General features: G+C 43.6%; 1 protein-coding gene across 1 annotated transcript in view; it reads left to right on the forward strand.

Moving 5' to 3' along the window:
• Positions 1-578: 578 nt before the first annotated feature.
• tmprss15 (transmembrane serine protease 15) overlaps positions 579-17,786 on the forward strand; it is a 93,203-nt gene continuing 75,995 nt past the window's right edge. Inside the window, exons 1-5 of the mRNA XM_059966036.1 lie at positions 579-921; positions 3,558-3,697; positions 5,955-6,022; positions 7,742-7,893; positions 16,055-16,174. Of these exons, the coding sequence (XP_059822019.1) occupies positions 579-921; positions 3,558-3,697; positions 5,955-6,022; positions 7,742-7,893; positions 16,055-16,174 (823 nt within the window). The remainder of the gene's footprint in view (positions 922-3,557; positions 3,698-5,954; positions 6,023-7,741; positions 7,894-16,054; positions 16,175-17,786) is intronic.

The raw sequence follows: 17,786 nt of genomic DNA on the forward strand, positions 1-17,786 counted from the left end.
ATTTCTCCCAGTGGGAAATTGATTAGGAAATGAAGAACTCATCAGATTTGGCTCAATCAGCCAGATTTAAAACACACATTTTACATGCATTCCTGTCTAATGGAGCGCAGGTGTCTAAATATTAAAGATTAGTTTACATCGTCCCACCACGTTGAGGTGAGCACACGGGGAGGAAGCATACTCGACCTCTGCTACTCTCCCGTCCGTAACGCCTACAAAGCATTACGTCCGCCCTCTGTTTGGAAAGTCTGGTCATTCCTCCATCTTGTTCCTGCCTGCCTACAGGCAGAAATTGAAGCGTGAGGCGGCCATAGTGAAAACCATCCGCTGCTGGTCCAACCAATCGGACTCAGCTTTACAAGGCTGCTTTGATAGCATCACCTGGGGGGTATTTCGAGCTGAAAACATCTCCGAGTACACAGAAGTGGCCACAAGCTTCATTTGGAGGTGCGTTGAAGATACTGTTCCCCAAAAGCTCGGTTCTACCCAAACCAGACGCCTTGGATTCAGCGCAAGGGGTAAAGCTTTCACCTCTACAGGAGCTCAAGAGAAGCCCCTGTGGTTTACATAGAACTATCATGGTGGCAAAATGGCAAGACAGGGACAGAATCCAGTCACAACTCTGCGACAATGACACACGCAGCTTATGGCAAGGTCTGCACACCAGCGCAAACTTCAAGAGGAAACGTGGCAGTACTGCCAGCATTGCCGCCTCGCTCCTGGACAAGCTAAATGTTTTTTACGCCCGATTCAAGGTTGATAGGATTAAACCCCCGAGGAGAGCTGCCGACGAGACCTGCACCTTGGTCATCTCCGAGGCTGAGGTACATAGAACATTCCGACGTGCCAACAGCCAGAAGGCAGTGGGGCCGGACGGGATCCCAGGGCGGGTCCTCAAAGTGTGTGCTGAACAGCTGTCTGGTGTGTTTATAGACATTTTTAATCTCTCCCTCTGCCTGCGTGTAGTGCCCTCCTGTTTTAAATTGTCTGTCATTGTCTCTGCACCTAAGAGAACCAAGGTAGCAGGCCAGGTACCCTGTCGCACTCACAACAATTATAAGCAAATGCTTTGAGAGGCTGGTTAAAGACTATATCTGCAGCAAGCTACCACCCGCAATGGACCCTCTACGATTCGCCTACCAATAGTACCGGTCTACCAATGATACCATTGCCACAGCACTACACAGCATCCTCACTTACCTAGAGAAGAGGGATGCATATATTAGAAAGCTGTTCATGGTCTACAACACCACAATTCCCTCCAGACTTGACAGCAAGCTCAGAGACCTCGGCCTACACCTCACCTTGTACTTATCAGATTGCCATTAGGTGGCAAGGATGGGCTCCCTCACCTCTGCTCCTCTGCTCCTGAACACAGGTTCCCCCAGGGTTGTGTCCTGAGTCTCCTTCTCTACTCCATTTACACCCACAGCTGCACTGCCACACATAGCTCCAATCTGCTGATTAAATTTGCAAATGACACAACTTTGATCAGCCTAATTTCTAGTGGTGATGAGACAGCCTACAGAGGAGAGGTTGACACCCTGACACAATGGTGCCAGGATAACAACCTCTCCCTCAATGTCCAAAAAAAAAGAGCTGATTGTGGATTACAGGAGGAATGGAGACAGGCTCAGCTCACTCAAATCAATGGGTCTGCAGTTGAGAGGGTGAGTAATTTTAAGTACCTCAGTATACACATTACCGATGATTCAAATCCTCAAGACCTAGTACAGGGGCACCACTGAGAACATACTTTCTTGGCTGTATCACCGCATGGTTCAGGAACTGCACCAACCTTCATTGCTGGACACTTCAGAGAGTGTACGGTCAGCCCAGTGCATCTGTGGATGTGAACTTCCCTCCACTGAGTAAATTTATAGCAGCAGGTGCAGAATGAAGGCCTGGAAGCTCATTGGGGACGCCAGTCACCCCAACCATAAACTGTTTCAGCTGCTTCTGTCTGGCAAACACTACCGCAGCATTAAAGCCAGGACCAGCAGGCTACAGGACAGCTTCTTTCAACAAGCCATTAGACTTCTAAATTCCCTTGTCTGTATATTGCAATGGAGAAACAATGCAAAGATTTTTACTCCCTCATGTTGTGGGATGGATGTAAGATTTTAAGTAAATTTTAAATTCTAACTTGCAGTGACCACCAGCATTTTGTTTGTGTTGCTTAGATTTCCAGCATCTGCAGATTTTCTCTTGTTACTGAAATGTGTCATTTCTGGCTGAATGGCCATTACAGTCCGAGGACATCTCAGTCTACGGTGCAGCATCCCACAACACGCCAACCCGAACCGTAAGTCTTTGCAAAGTAGGGAGATATGCAGTCATGGAGAGAGTGTACAAACTGCCTACAGAAGCAGTGGGAATCAAACCTCATTTGGTGATCGCTGGCGCTGCAAGACGATTGTGCTAACTGTGATGCTACCCACGTTCCAAAGACATATGATCAGGGTTAGTACACTTGTGGCCCACCACCAGTACTTGCTGATTTGATCTGATGCAAATTGCACTACACGTTTCGATGTACGTGTGAAAAATAAAGCTGACCTTTGAATGCATTTAACCATTTCCTTGTGGTATTGGACCAAGGAATTGATAATGGACTTCATTTGAAAGAACACTAACCAGTTCTCATTGAGGAATCAGCTGAGCAGTTTTAAGTTCTTGGGCGTTAACATTTCTGAACACTACATGTTGATGAAATTACAAAGAAGGTATGAAAGCGGCTATATTTCATTGGGAGTTTGAGGAGATTTGGTATGTCACCAAAGGTACTCACAAATGTCTACGAGTGTTCCATGGAGACCATTCGAACTGGTTACATCACCATCTGGTATGAAGGAGCCATTGCACAGGATCAGAAAAAGCTGCAGAAAGTTGCAAACTCAACCAGCTCCATCAAGAGCACTAGCCTCCTCAGCAACAAGGACACCTTCGAAAGGTGATAACTCAAGAAGGTAGCATCCATTGTTAAGGTTGCTGATCACCCAGGATGTGCAGTATTCTCATTGCTAACATCAAGGAGGAGGTACAGGATCCTGAAGGCACACACTCTATATTTCAGCAACAACATTTTCCCTCTGCCATCAGATTTTTGAATACACAATGAACCCACAAACACTACCTCACTATTTACTTTTGCTTTCTATTTGCATGACTTATTTAATTTTTAATATATACCTCTTATTGCAGTTTATAGTTTCTAAGCATGATGCTATTACAGCTTGGGCATTGGAAATCAGACTTCAATCCCGTAAGAAGCTTGCAAGTCCTCTATGTGGAAGGTGTGGATTTCCTCAGTGTGCTCCAATTGCCTCCCACAGTCCAAAGATATACGGGTTAATAGGTTAATTGGTCATTGTAAATTGTTCTGTGATTAACTATAGTTAAATTGGAGTTTGCTGGGCATAATGACTCAAGGTGCCAGTGAGAGCCTGCTCCATGCTGTGCCTCTCAATAAGAATGAAAAGTGCCAACAAATTTCACGACAAATGCATGTGATATTAAACTTGTTTATGATTCTTTGATTTTCCTTTATTCTGCAGACCACCACAACACAATCAACCAGACTTCTCATATTCTAAGAGGCTCCTTCAAGATAACTCAAGGAGCCTTGTACACAGCTCAGTTACAGAACAAATCATCACTCCAATTCAAGGCTCTCGCATTTGATATCACAAATTTGGTATGTGTGATTCCTCTTTCAATGCCTCTCGGTTGTGTTCATTGTAAGGTTTAGTGGGGATTCAGAGAAGAGACTTTGATCATGTGGAACCTAGTGTTGACAGTGAACAGAACATTAGAGGATGCAAATGGCTGGATTTGAACTAGGAATATTTGATTTGTGTTGGGTGACCTAGCTTACTGCCATACGGCATTCCCAGTGGAGTGTTGCAAAGGGGAATGACACCATCCTGGGAGACTCTCACAAGGGTATTGTTTTGGGCTGGCAGATTCAGATTTCGATCTAATTATTTAAATTTACATTGAAAGGTGCCGTTTGCTTCAATGGCCAACACCACACATTCCAGTGCCAACTTAGCATGACCACAATGTTCAGAAGAACACAAGCACCAACATGACACAACAACAGCAAAACATGCCCCTTCCCCACTCAGACATACAAATAGTCCTCCATCCCCAGTACAGGCCGCCTCCAGGTCTTTAGTCTCCAGTGGGCTCAGGGACTTCTACATATTGGATGCTTGCTATAAGCATGTGTCCAGTCAGGTTCCATGATTGCCGTGATTTAAACTGGAAGTGATTTCAAACATGGTTAATCCAAGTTACATTGACTTTGATAGTGCTTTGCTGAGAGAAACGACCTTGTGCTTGAATATTAGGACAAGTATCAGTGCAAGTACCTGAGAAATGACTCATTCTGGCAGGAACAGTAACCTTTGGACTTTTGGTTCCTAAAACTCTGTTCTAATGGGGCACCTGGATGAAATCAATAATGGTAATTTGGCATAATTAGTCAGCAATTCCATCTTGCTTGTCTTTCGTGACTCTGGGGTGTTACAAATAGATTGGGTGAACTTTGGTTTTATGTCGGTCCATGGCCTCCTTTTGTGCCACGATGTGACCGCCCTCAGGTATGAGGAGTAACACCTTATATTCTGTCTAGGTAGCCTCCAAGCTGAGGGCATGAATATCTATTTCTCCTTCCAGTTAAAAAAAAATTCCCCTCACCCTCCCCTCTTCTTGTATTCCCCCACTTTGGCCTCTTACCTCTTCTCACTTACCTATCATTTCCCCCTGGGTCCCCTCCTTCTCTTTCTCCTATGGTCCACTCTCCTCTCTTATCAAATTTCTTCTTCTCCAGCCCTTTACCTTTCCTACCCACCTGGCTTCAGCTATCACTCTCTAGCTACTGCATCTTCCCGCCCCTCGCCCATCATTTTTTGTTGTCTCCCCACTTCCTTTCCAGTCCTGAAGAAAGGCCTTGGCCTGAAATGTCAACTTTCTGTTTATGTCCATAGATGCTGCCTAACCTGCTGAGTTCCTCCAGCCATTTTTGTGTGGTGCTTTGGATTACCAGCATCTGCAGAATTTCTTGTGTTTTTGGTTTTATTTGTCAAACGTTGGTAGAACTGAAAAGCCATAGAGTAATTGAGTACAGTACTATAGCACAGGAACAGGCTCTTCAGCCCATCTACTCCATGTTGAACTATTATATTACCTACTCCCATCGACCTGTACTGGGTCCATAGCCCTCCATTCCCCTCCCAACCGTGTACCTATCCAAATTTCTCTTAAATGTTGAACTCAAACCTGCATCCACCACTTCTGTTGGCAGCTAATTCCATACTCTTATCACCCTCTAAGGAAAGAGTTTTCCCCTCAGGTTCCCTTTAAATATGCCTGCCTTATGATTCAGATAAAACTGCTCATTTTCTCCTTAGCCTACCCTTCCCCCTTCCCAAAGCCGTGTTCACACTAGTGATTAAATAGATATAGAATGCTTATACACAATTTTCCAGCATACTCCATGCAGGAACTGAATGCCGATGAAATCAGCTGACACAGTGATTTCCTCCATTGATACCCCTGTCCTCCCCCCACCCTTACCCCATCCCTATCTAATATTTTAGTCTGGTTGCCTTTCTCTCTCTTTCTCCCCCCCACTATAATCTCCCCCCAGCCCTAACTTTCTTTCTCTTTTATTTCCCATAATTCTCCACCTTCCCTCTAGCCGATTTCCCTCCAGCCTATCACTTCCCAGCTTATCCCTCCCCCCACTTCTTATCTCTCCCCCCCCCCTCCCCGACCATCCCATGTTACTTCACTCGTGATGAAGGGGTTCGGCCTGAAACGCCGTCACTACCTCCTTCCATGGATTTTGTCTGGCCTGCTGAGTTCTGTCAGTATTTTGTGTTTTTATTTATTTCCAGCATCTGCAGATTCACTCGTGTTGACAAGGTGATTGTTTGTTTCTCTAGCTCCAGGAAATGTATATGCTGGGACAACTCCAAGATCAGTACAAAAACTGTGAGATTCTGGAGTTTCGGTGAGTTCTTGGGCAGACTCAGTGAATAGCACCTTACCCTTCCTTTACCCTCTCTCACAGCTTTCCTGCCTCAACACTCAGCTCAATAGCAATACCTGAGGCACTGCTTATAGACATATTGCTGATGATAATTTAGCGAAGGCCATTGTTTGTAATGAACTAGTTCACAATATCCTATTTTTATCTTCTGCTTCCCATCACTACACCTCCTCTCATTTAATTTAACTTCCCACCACCCTCCTGACCTTTAGTTTTGTTATAACCTCCATTCTCTTTTATATACATTTGTTTGAAATGGATTATAATCAAAATTATTCCAGTTTTGGGCAAAGCTCATTTGCTTAAAAAAGCTAATCCTTTTTATCTGCCCATAGGTGCAGGGTTTTGACCTGAATATTCCATGATTCATTCGTCTCAGTACTGCTGGTTAACCCATAGGGTTCCTCCAGCAAATTGTCTGTTATCCCTCCACGGAGTTTGCTTGCTATGTCCTCCCTACCATAGAGCAGACCAATAAGAAGCCCTGCCATGAGGGAGCAGTATCCATCATCAAGGACCACCACCATCCAGGCCACGCTCTCGTCTTACAGTTGCCATTGGGCAGGAGGTACAGGAGCCTTAGATTCCACCCTACCAGTTTCAGGAACAGTTTTTACTCCTCATCTGTCAGGTTCCTGAATCAGAGAAGATAACCTCACTCAGTTGAACACTGAATTAATTCCACAACCTATGGACTCACAAGGACTCTACAACTCACAGTACAATTTTTTGTTTGTTTTTTAATAATTATTATTTACACAGTTCATCTTCTATGTACATTGATTGACTGTCTTTGTTAGTGAGTAGTTTTTCATTGATTCCATTGTTTTTATTTTTCTACTGTGAATGCCTGCAAGGAAATGGATGTCAGGGTAGTATATGGTGACATACTCTCATCTACGGTGACGAAATGCTTTGACAGTTTGGTCACAGCTAAAATGAACTTCTGCCTCAGGAAGGACCTGCACCCAGTGCAATTTGCTTTATCACCACAGTAGATCTACAGCAGACACAATCTCATTTGTTCTTCACAGGGCCTTAGGTCACCTGGACAATACAAACACCTATGTCAGGATGTGGTTCATTGACTATAGCTCAGCGTTTAACACTATCACTCCCACAGTCCTGATCGATAAGCTACAGAACCTGGGCTTCTGTATCCCCTCTGCAAATGGATCCTTGTCTTCCTATCTGGAAGACCACAATCTGTGTGAATTGGTGATAATATCTCCTCCACATTGACAATCAACACTGGTGCACCTCAGGTGTGCATGTTTAGCCCATTCATCTACTCTCTCTATACCCATGACTGTGTGGCTAGGAATAGCTCAAGTACCATCAATAAATTTGCTGATGATACAACCATTGTTGGTAGAATTTCAGGTGAAGATGAGAGTGCGTACAGGAGTGAGATATACCAGCTACTTGAGTGGTGTCGCAGCAATAATATTGCAGTCAATGTCAGTAAGAGCAAAGAGATGATTGTGGACTTCAGGAAGGGTAATAGAAGCAAACACATTCCAATCCTCACAGAGGGATCAGAAATGGAGGCAGTGAGCAATTCCAAGTTTCTGGGTGTCAAGATCTCTGAGGGTATAACCTGGTCCCATCATATTGATGCAGCTATAAGGAAGACAAGACAGGGACTATATTTCAGCCTTGGTTGTGTTTTTTTTCCAGGAATGGCAGTGTAGTTGCATTTTTCGAGCTCTACTTCGCCACCGCTGTGTCAAACACCACTGTAAGGAACGAGATGGTGGCAACCATCAATGCAAATGAGGGGTCATTTCTGGGAAACTTTCGAGTAGACCTGGACAGTATTCAGATCACAGGTAAGGTTGAGGCTTTAAGTTAGGTGAATGGTGAGTGTACATTGTGTTCATTTTGCTGTGGGGACAATGTTACTAAACTGGAAGAAACGCATAAAAGATTTATGAGGTTGTAGTCAGGACTCAAGGAGATCAATTACAGGGATGAACAGATTACTCTTTTACTTTTAAGTGTAAGAATCCAAAGAGTAACCTTACATAGAGTAGTTGTGTAAAATCAGGAAGTGCTTAGAACTGGAGGACTTGGAGAACACAGCTCTATTTTCTAAAATCAGGAAGTGCTTAGAACTAGAGGAACTAAAGAACACAGCCCTATAGCTAGAGGTTGGAGGTTTAGGGTGAATGGTGAAATATTTAAAGGGAGGATGACTTCACTCACAATGTGGTGAGAGTGAGGAACAAACTGCCAGCAGAACTGTTGTATGCAGGTTTGATTTCAACATTTGTAAGTAATTTGGACAGGCATATGGATGGAGAAGCTTTTAAAAAAATTTTAGCAATGCAACACTGAGAAGGCCCTTTCAGTTCTTTGAACCACACTGCCCCATCAATCGCCGACAACCCTGATAAACCCTATTCTGAAAATGGGACAATTTACACTGACATATTAACCAGCCTGGTACATCTTGACCTTTTCTCCTTGGAACAATGGAGCATGAGAGCTGACCTGATAGAGGTGTACAAGATGATGAGAGGCATTGATCATGTGGATAACCACAGACCCATAGAACACTACAGTGCAGTACAGGCCCTTCAGCCCTCCATGTTATGCTGACCAATATAATCCTTAAAAAAAGTACTAAACCCACACTACTCCATAACCCTCCATTTTTCTTTCATCCATTTGCCTGTCCAAGAGGATCTTAAATATTCCTAATGTTTTAGCCTCCACCACCATCGCTGGCAAGTCATTCCAGGCACTCACAACCCTCTGTGTAAAAAAACTTACCCCGATATCTCCCCTAAACTTCCCTCCCTTAATTTTGTACATATGCCCTCTGGTGTTTGCTATTGGTGCCCTGGGAAACAGGTACTGACTGTCCACCCTATCTATGCCTCTCATAACCTTGTAGACCTCTATCAAGTCCCCTCTCATTCTTCTACGCTCCAAAGAGAAAAGTCCCAGCTCTGCTAGCCTTGCTTCATAAGACTTGTTCTCCAAACCAGGCAATATCCTGGTAAATCTCCTCTGCACCCTCTCCATAGCTTCCACATCCTTCCTATAATGAGGTGCCCAGAATTGAACACAATACTCTAAGTGCAGTCTCACCAGAGATTTGTAGAGTTGCAACAGGACCTCTCTACCCTTGAACTCAATTCCCCTTGTTAATGAAGACTAGCATCCCATAGGCCTTCTTAACCACCCTATCAACCTGTGCAGCGACTTTGAGGGATGTATGGACTTGAACCCCAAGGTCCCTTTGTTCATCCATACTCTTAGGTAACTGACCATTAATCCTGTATTCAGTCTTCTGGTTTGTCCTTCCAAAATGCATCACCTCACACTTGGCCGGATTGAACTCCATCTGCCATTTTTCTGCACAACTCTGCAGCCTGTCTATATCCTCTTGTAACCTTCGACCACCTACAGCTCCATCCACAACTCCTCCAATCTTCGTGTCATCCGCAAACTTACTCACCCATCCTCTGCCTCTACATCCAGGTCATTTATAAGAATCACAAAAAGCAGGGGTCCAGGACAGATCCCTACAGCACTCCACTAGTCACCAACATCCAGGCAGAATACTTTCCTTCCTACAACTACCCTCTGCTTTCTTCCTTTAAGCCAATTTTTTTATCCAAACAGCCAAGGTTCCACTGATCCCATGCCTCATGACTTTCTGGATGAGTCTCTTGTGGGGGACCTCGTCAAATGCTTTGCTAAAGTCCATGTGGACCACATCCACTGCCCTACCCTCATCAATTTTTTTTTACATCTTCAAAAAACTCAATCAGGCTCGCGAGGCACGATCTTCCCTTCACAAAGCCATGTTGACTATCCATGAGTAGACTGTACTTCTCCAAATGCTCGTAGATCCTATCCTTAAGAATCCTTTCCAGTAGTTTGCATACCACCGACGTAAGACTCACCGGTCTATAGTTCCCGGGTTTCTCCCTATTACCTTTTTTAAACAAGGGAACTACATTTGCCATTCTCCAGTCCTCCGGCACGTCCCCTGCAACCAAAGAGGATTCAAAGATCATAGCTAATGCTCCTGCGATCTCTCCTCTCAATTCCCACAACAACCTGGGGTGTATCATGTCCGGCCCTGGGGATTCAGCAATCTTAATGTTTTTAAGAAAATCCAGCACTTCTTCTTCCTTAATCTCCACATTGTCCAGCACACAGGCCCGCTCTACTTCGACCTCATCCTGATCAAGATCCTTTTCACTTGTGCATACTGAAACAAAGTATTCATTTAGGACCTCCCCAACCTCCTCTGCCTCCAGACACATGTTGCCCTCTTTATCCTTTAGCGGTCCCACCTTCGTTCTCGTCATCCTCCTATTCTTCACATACACATAGAATGCCTTGGGGTTCTCCATAATCCTACATGCCAAGGCCTTCTCATCCCCAGAGGCCTTCTCATAGTCAGAGGCTTTTTCCTAGAGCTGAAGTGACTAACATGAGAGGGCAGAGTTTTAATGTGCTTAGAAGTAGGTACAGAGGAGATGTCAGGGGTAAGTTTTTTATGCAGAGAGTGGTGAGTGCTTGGAATGGGTTGCTGGTGACGGTGATGGAGGTGGATACAATAGGGTCTTTCAGGAAACTCATGGATAGATACATGGAGCTTAGAAAAATCGAGGGCTATGGGTAAGCCTAGTAATTTCTAAAGTATTGAATTGAATTGACTTTATTTCTTACATCCTTCACATACATGAGGAGTAAAAATCCTTCCGTTACGTCTCCATCTAAATGTGCAATGTGGTATCATAGTAATGTATAATAATTTATAATAACTAGAGCAGCCAATGTAATAAAGAGTACGCTCAAGTTAGTGTGAGTTCATCAGTCTGGTGGCCTGGTGGAAGAAGCTGTCCCGGAGCCTGTTGGTCCTGGCTTTTATGCAGCAGTACTGCTTCCCGGAGCACTGTGGGCGAAGGGCCTGTATTGTGTTGTAGTTTTTCTATGTGTTTATGTTTTCCTATCTTTGGAGCGTGGGAGGAAACCAGAGGGGCCAGAGAAAAACCACACATCCCATGGGGAGGATTACAGAGACTCCTTACAGAATGGCACCGGAATTGAAATCCCAACTCTGGAACGCTCCGAGCTGTAATAGTGTTGCAGCAATTGCTACAATACTGTGTCACTACTGGAGGACTATGGCCACAAAATAATAGTTTGGCACAAACGTAATGGACCGATGAGCCTGTTTCTGCACCATGGAACTCAATGACTCTATATAGGGCTTCTTCAGGTTTAGGTTGTGCTGGTTGTTAACGTAAATGACATATTTCAATTCATGTCTCAATGTAAATGTGATAAATAAATGAATCTGAATCTGAATCTGAATAGACTTATACAGTATGGAAACAATCAAGGAACAGAGGACACAGGTTTAAGGTAAGAATGTTATATTCTGCAACTTCAAAACATTAAAGTAATTCAAAAGAAAACACAGGGTAACTTCATCTTTACTTTAAGTGAGGCACACACGTATCACATGGTAGCGTGATGACGTATGCAATTACCATACTTATACATATAATCTGTAATAAATTATTTCACAAACAGGAAAACTTAATCAACCAATATATTTATTTATTTATTGAGACACGGCGCAGAATAGGCCCTTCCGGCCCTTTGAGCCTTGCTGCCCAGCCTAATCACGGAACAATATACGACTAAATAACCTTTGTCTTTGGACTGTGGAAGGAAACCGGAGAACCCAGAGAAAACACACGTGGTGATGGGGAGAACGTACAGGCTCCTTACAGGCAGCTGTGGGTTGCCTCTGCTGTAAAGCTTTGTGCTAACCACTACGCCCCATATGCCGTACTCAGATATAACTGAAATATTAAATACAAAACAAAGAGGGGAAGGATTAAGCAGGAACTTGAGGGGCAACTTCATTGCACAGAGTGTGTACAAGGAACGAGATGCCGGAGGCACGCATGATAACAATTTAAAAGACAGTCGGACAGGAACGTGGATAACGCAGGCAAATGGGATGAATTTGGCTCAGAGATCTTGGACAGCGTGAACCACTAGGGCCGAATAGCCTGTTTTCTTACTGTATATGCATATTCAGATTCAAGTTTAATTTATTTATCGCACTTACATTGAAACATACATGGAATTATGTCAGTTAAATTAAGAAGCAACACAACCTAAGGATGCGCTGGGGGCAGCCACACATTCCAGTGTCCACAATGCTCAGAAGAACTCTGTGGCTATAACATCCTAAAATATAGGAGCAGAATTAGGCCATTTGACCCATTGAATCTGCTTCATCATTTCATCATGGCTGATCCATTTTCCCTCTCAGCCTATGTGACTCCCTGGGGTGATACACCCTTTCACTCTTTAAGGGGCTTCTCCACTGGACTTAGTCCCTCCATGTGAGTTAATGGAATTGTTGTCCTTCCCCACAGAGCCTTTTCAATGGCTGCACTACAAAGTCCTCAAAATGTTTACCCATTGACTTACACAGAATGTACAGAGCTTCCCATCTGTTTCAGGCCTGGACCAACACTATATTAGATGGACCTACCTCATTAGCTGCTTGGGATACTGTTTCAGGACCACAGGTGTAAGTTTGGCTGATGCAATCTGCAACTGAAACTCAAGCACTGGCCATGGGGGAGAACAGTGGCCATATGACTACATTGAACAGCTGCCAGTGACCGGGAGTGGAAGGGGTGAAATTCAAAGAGTTGGGAGTGTCCAGGAAAGGTCTGGCAGTGTGGAGAGCTTTCTGGCTGGCTGCATCACCTTTCTAGTAAACAAGAGCCAATATGCAGGATCAGAAAAAGCTGCAGAGGGCTGCAAACTCACTGACCTCCATCAATGGCATGAGCCTCCCCACCATCATGACGTCTTCCTCAAGAAGGGGGATTTCCATCAGTAAGGACCCTCATCATCCAGGACATGCCCTCTTCTCATCACTGATATCAGAGAGGAGCCTGAAGACACTCAGTGTTTGAGGAACAGCTTTCTCCCCTCCGTCATCAGATTTCTCAATGGTCCATGAACCATGAGCACTGCCTCACTAGTTTGCTTTCATTTTCAGAATCAGAACCAGAATCAACTTTCTTGCCAGTATGTGAAACATACCAGGATTGTTTACAGTTTGGCACAAAGTTTTTTTGAGGAAAGACTTTTTCAACCAGGGAGTTGTGGATCTGTGGAATGCTCTGCCTCAGAAGGCAGTGGAGGCCAATTCTCTGGATGCTTTCAAGAAAGAGTTAAATAGAGCTCTTAAAGATAGCAGAGTCAAGAGAAATGGGGAGAAGTCAGGAACAGGGTACTGATTGTGGATGATCAGCCATGATCACATTGAATGGTGGCTGTAAGTCTGCTTAGAGCAGGCTGTCCTCAAAAACTGTGACCGTGCAAGAAGGGCACTAGTGAGAGAGGCCACCAAGAGAACTATGACAACTCTGGAGGAGTTACAAGCTTCAGAGGCTGAGATGGGAGAGACTGTGCATATAGAAAATGTTGCCCGGGTGCTTCACCAGTTGCAGATTAATGGGAGAATCACAAAGTGAAAGCCATTGTTGAAAAAACAACTCACATGAAATCTCAGCTAGTGTTTACCAGAAGGCTTGTAGGACACTCTGAAGCCAGCTGGAAGAAGGGTCTATGGTCTGATGAAACCAAAATTGAACTTGTTGGCCATCAGGCTAAACACTAGGTTTGGCATAAGCCAAACACACACATCATCAAAAGCATACCATAGCTACTGTCAAGCATGATGGTGGCTGCATCATGGTTTCCTGAAAGGAAAATCCTGCCTGACTAACCCACTGCAAGTTTTTGAGGAAATTACAAGCAGGGTAGACAAAGGAGATGTAGTAGATGTGGTGTACTTGGATTTTCAGAAGGCCTTTGACAAGGTGCTGCACAGGAGGCTGCTTAGAGAGATAAGCGCCCATGGAATTACAGGGAAGTTACTAGCATGGGTGGAGCATTGGTTGATTAGAAGAAAGCAGAGTGGGAATAAAGGGATCCTATTCTGGCTGGCTGCCAGTTACCAATGGAGTTCCACAGGGGTCAGTGTAGGGACCGATGCTTTTTACAATGTATGTCAATGATTTGCACTATGGGATTAATGGATTTGTGGCTAAGTTTGTCGATGATACAAAGGTAGGTGGAGAAACGGGCCGTGTTGAGGAAACAGAGAGCCTGCAGAGAAATTTAGCTAGTTTAGGGGAATGGGCAAAGAAGTGGTAAATGAAATACAATGTTGAGAAGTGTATGGTCATAGACTTTGATGGAAGAAATAATTGGGCAGACTATTATTTAGATAGAGAGAGAATTCAAAACACAGAGATACTAAGGGACTTGGGAGTCTTTGTGCAGGATTCCCTAAAGGTTAACCTCCAGGTTGAGTTGGTGGTGAATAAGGCAAATGCAATGTTGGCATTCATTTCTAGAGGTCTAGAATATAAGAGCAGGGATGTGATGTTGAGGCTCCATAAGGCTCTTGTGAGACCACACTTGGAGAATTGTGTGCAGTTTTGGGCTCCTTATTTAGAAAGGATATACTGACCGAGAAGATTGATGAGAATGATTCTGGAAATGAAAGGTTTACCGTGTGAGGAACGTCTGGTGGCTCTTGGGTTGTATTCCCTGGAGATCAGGAGAATGAGGGGGGGATCTCATAGAAACATTCTGAATGTTAAAAGGTGTGAACAGATTAGATATGGCAAAATTATTTCCCATGGTAGGGGAGTCTAGGACAAGAGGGCGTGAATTCAGGATTGAAGGTCGTCCATTTAGAACAGAGGTGCGGAGCTACTACTTTAGTCAGAGGGTGGTAAATCTGTGGAATTTGTTTTCATGAGTGGCTTTGGAGGCCAAGTCATTGGGTGCATTTAAGACAGAGATAGATAGGTTCTTGATTAGCCAGGGCATCAAAGGGTATGGGGAGAAGGAGTGTTGGGATGACTGGAAGAATTGGATCAGCCATTTGAATTGTGGAGCAGACTCGATGGGCTGAATGGCCTACTCCTGCTCCTATATTTTATGGTCTTATGGTCTTATGTTGTGGGGATGCTTCACTGCAGCAGGCCCTGGAAGGCCTGTGAAGGTAGAGGGCAAAATGAATGCAGCAAAATACAGGGAAATCCTGATGCAGTCTGCAAAAGAACTACAACTTGGGAGAAGATTTGTTTTCCACCAAGGCAACTACCCCAAGCATAAAGCCAAAGCTACACAGGAATGGCTTAAAAACAACAAAGTTAATGTCCTGGAGTGGCCAAGTCAGAGTCCAGGCCTCAGTCAAATTGAGAATTTATGGCTGGACTGGCAAAGGGATGTTCACTCATGATCTCCATTCAATCTGGCAGAGCTTAAACAGTTTTATAAAGATGGATGGAGGAAAATTGTAGTGTCCAGATGTGCAAAGCTGATAGAGACCTATCCACACAGACCCAAGGCCATAATTGCTGCCAAGGTGCATCTACTAATTACTGACTTGAAAGGGTTAAGTAATTATGCAAACAATTATTTTGTGTTTAATAATTATAATAAATTTATACCAATTTATAGAAATTTGTTTTCACTTTGACATGAGAGTCTTTTCATTTGATCAGTGTCAAAAAAGTCAGATTAAATCCATTATGATTCAATGTTGAAAAACAATAAAACCTGAAAATTTCCAAGGGAGGTGGGGGTAAATACTTTTTATAGGCACTGTATATGTGCCTAAAGCTTTTTCACAGTACTGTATGAATAGATTCAATAATTATCAACAGATCAAGGAGAGCAGGTAAGACAATTTAACATATTTTTTAAAGAATTTCTTTTTTTAACTTATTGTAAATTTAAGTTTACAATAAGCCACAATTTAAGCCACAAAACAGCAAATATAACGATACATGTCAGTGTTAACGAATTTCTTGACATTCGCCGGTGATAGTAAACCTGATTCTGATTCTGATTTGACTTCAACACCAACTGATCTTCTCTTTCTGATTTACCTCTGTTGTGCCAAAGACCAGTGTTTTCCAGGAAGCTGGATGTGTGGCGATGGGAAGACTTGCATAAATCAAAGTTTGTTGTGCGATGGAGAAGCTGATTGTCCGGATGCCCAGGATGAAGACGAAGAATATTGTGGTATGCTTGCCAGTTCTGTGAGTTTGTGATCACCTTTTGCGTACTTGTACCTTGTTTTTTGATTCTTTCACTCCGACAGAGGTAGATAAAGATTCACTTCATTTGCCAAATGCACATCAAAACATCAACATGGAGTAAAATGCATCATTTTGCACCAGCAATCAACACTGTCTGAGGATATACTGTGGTCAACCCATCTCACCATGCATTAAGTACCAATATAGCATGCCCACAACTTACTAACCCCGTATGTGGGAGGAAATTGGAGCACACAGAGGAAACCCACACAGTCAAGGGGAGAACGTACAAACCTCTCACAGAGAGTGGTAGGAATTGAATGCAGTTGTCACTGAAAAGCTTTATGCTAATTGCTATGCTATTGTGCCTCCTTCCCCCCCCCCCCCCATGTACTGGTTACATTTGTCATCAGCTGTAAAGAATTAAGGGTTGTCAAGCAGTCACGAAGGGCTTAAATAGCAAGTTGGTTTCAGCCTCCCAACTACACACAATGATTCCAAACGCGTTCTCACTCACATCCTGTACAGCTGCAACATGTCATCCAAACTTTTATAGTCAACGTGGGAGTTGTAGAATTTCACATCAAGCCATTCAGCCCTTCAGTACCAGGGCTTCAATTGGACAAAATTCTGCCCCTCATCTTGGCCATCACCATAGTACACAGATAGGAAAGGTTCAGAGGGATATGGAACAAACTAGAGCAATGGAAATGACCTATTTTATTTTAATTATTTTATTTATTTAGAGATACAGCATGAAACAGGCTCTTCTGTTCCAACAAGCCATACAGCCCAGCAACCCATCTATTTAACCCTAGAATAGTCACAAGACAATTTACAATGACCAGTTAATCTTTTACCTGGTACATCTTTGGACTGTGGGGGAATCTGGAGCACCTGAAGGAAATTCACATGTTCTTGGGGAGGATGTACAAACTCACACTATCCATTATGTTATCATGGCATCCTGTACCACTCAGATGGGCATTTTGGTTGGCATGGATGAGTTGGGCCTGGTTCCATGCTGTATAACTGTATGCTTCAATGACTCTAAGGGCTGAAGTGTGATTTGCAATTTCCCTGCAGTAATCTTTTGTGTACCCTCTCCACAATGCCACTTATGAATAACCTTTGCATAATACATAAGAACATAAGAAATAGGAGCAGGAGTAGGCCATCCAGCCCATCGAGTCTGCCCCACCATTCAATAAGATCATGGCTGATCTGTCCATAAACTCAGCTCCACCTGCTTTTCCCCCATAAACCTTAATTCCCTTACTATGTAAAAACCTATCTAACTGTATATTAAATATATTTAGTGAAGAAGCCTCAACTGCTTCCCTGGGCAAAGAATTCCACAGATTCACCACTCTCTGGGAAAAACAGTTTCTCCTCATTTTCATCCTAAATAATTTCCCCTGAAACATGAGGCAATGTCCCCTCATTCTAGTCTCACCTTACGAATGGAAAACAACCTTCCTACTATCTTATCCATCCCTTTCAAAATTTTGTATGTTTCTATAAGATCCCCTCTCATTCTTCGGAATTTCAGAGAGTATAGGTCCCAGGCAACTCAATCTCTCCTCATAGGTTAA

Source organism: Hypanus sabinus, chromosome 4 (genome assembly GCF_030144855.1).
Source record: "Hypanus sabinus isolate sHypSab1 chromosome 4, sHypSab1.hap1, whole genome shotgun sequence".
Classification (NCBI taxonomy): Eukaryota; Metazoa; Chordata; class Chondrichthyes; order Myliobatiformes; family Dasyatidae; genus Hypanus; species Hypanus sabinus.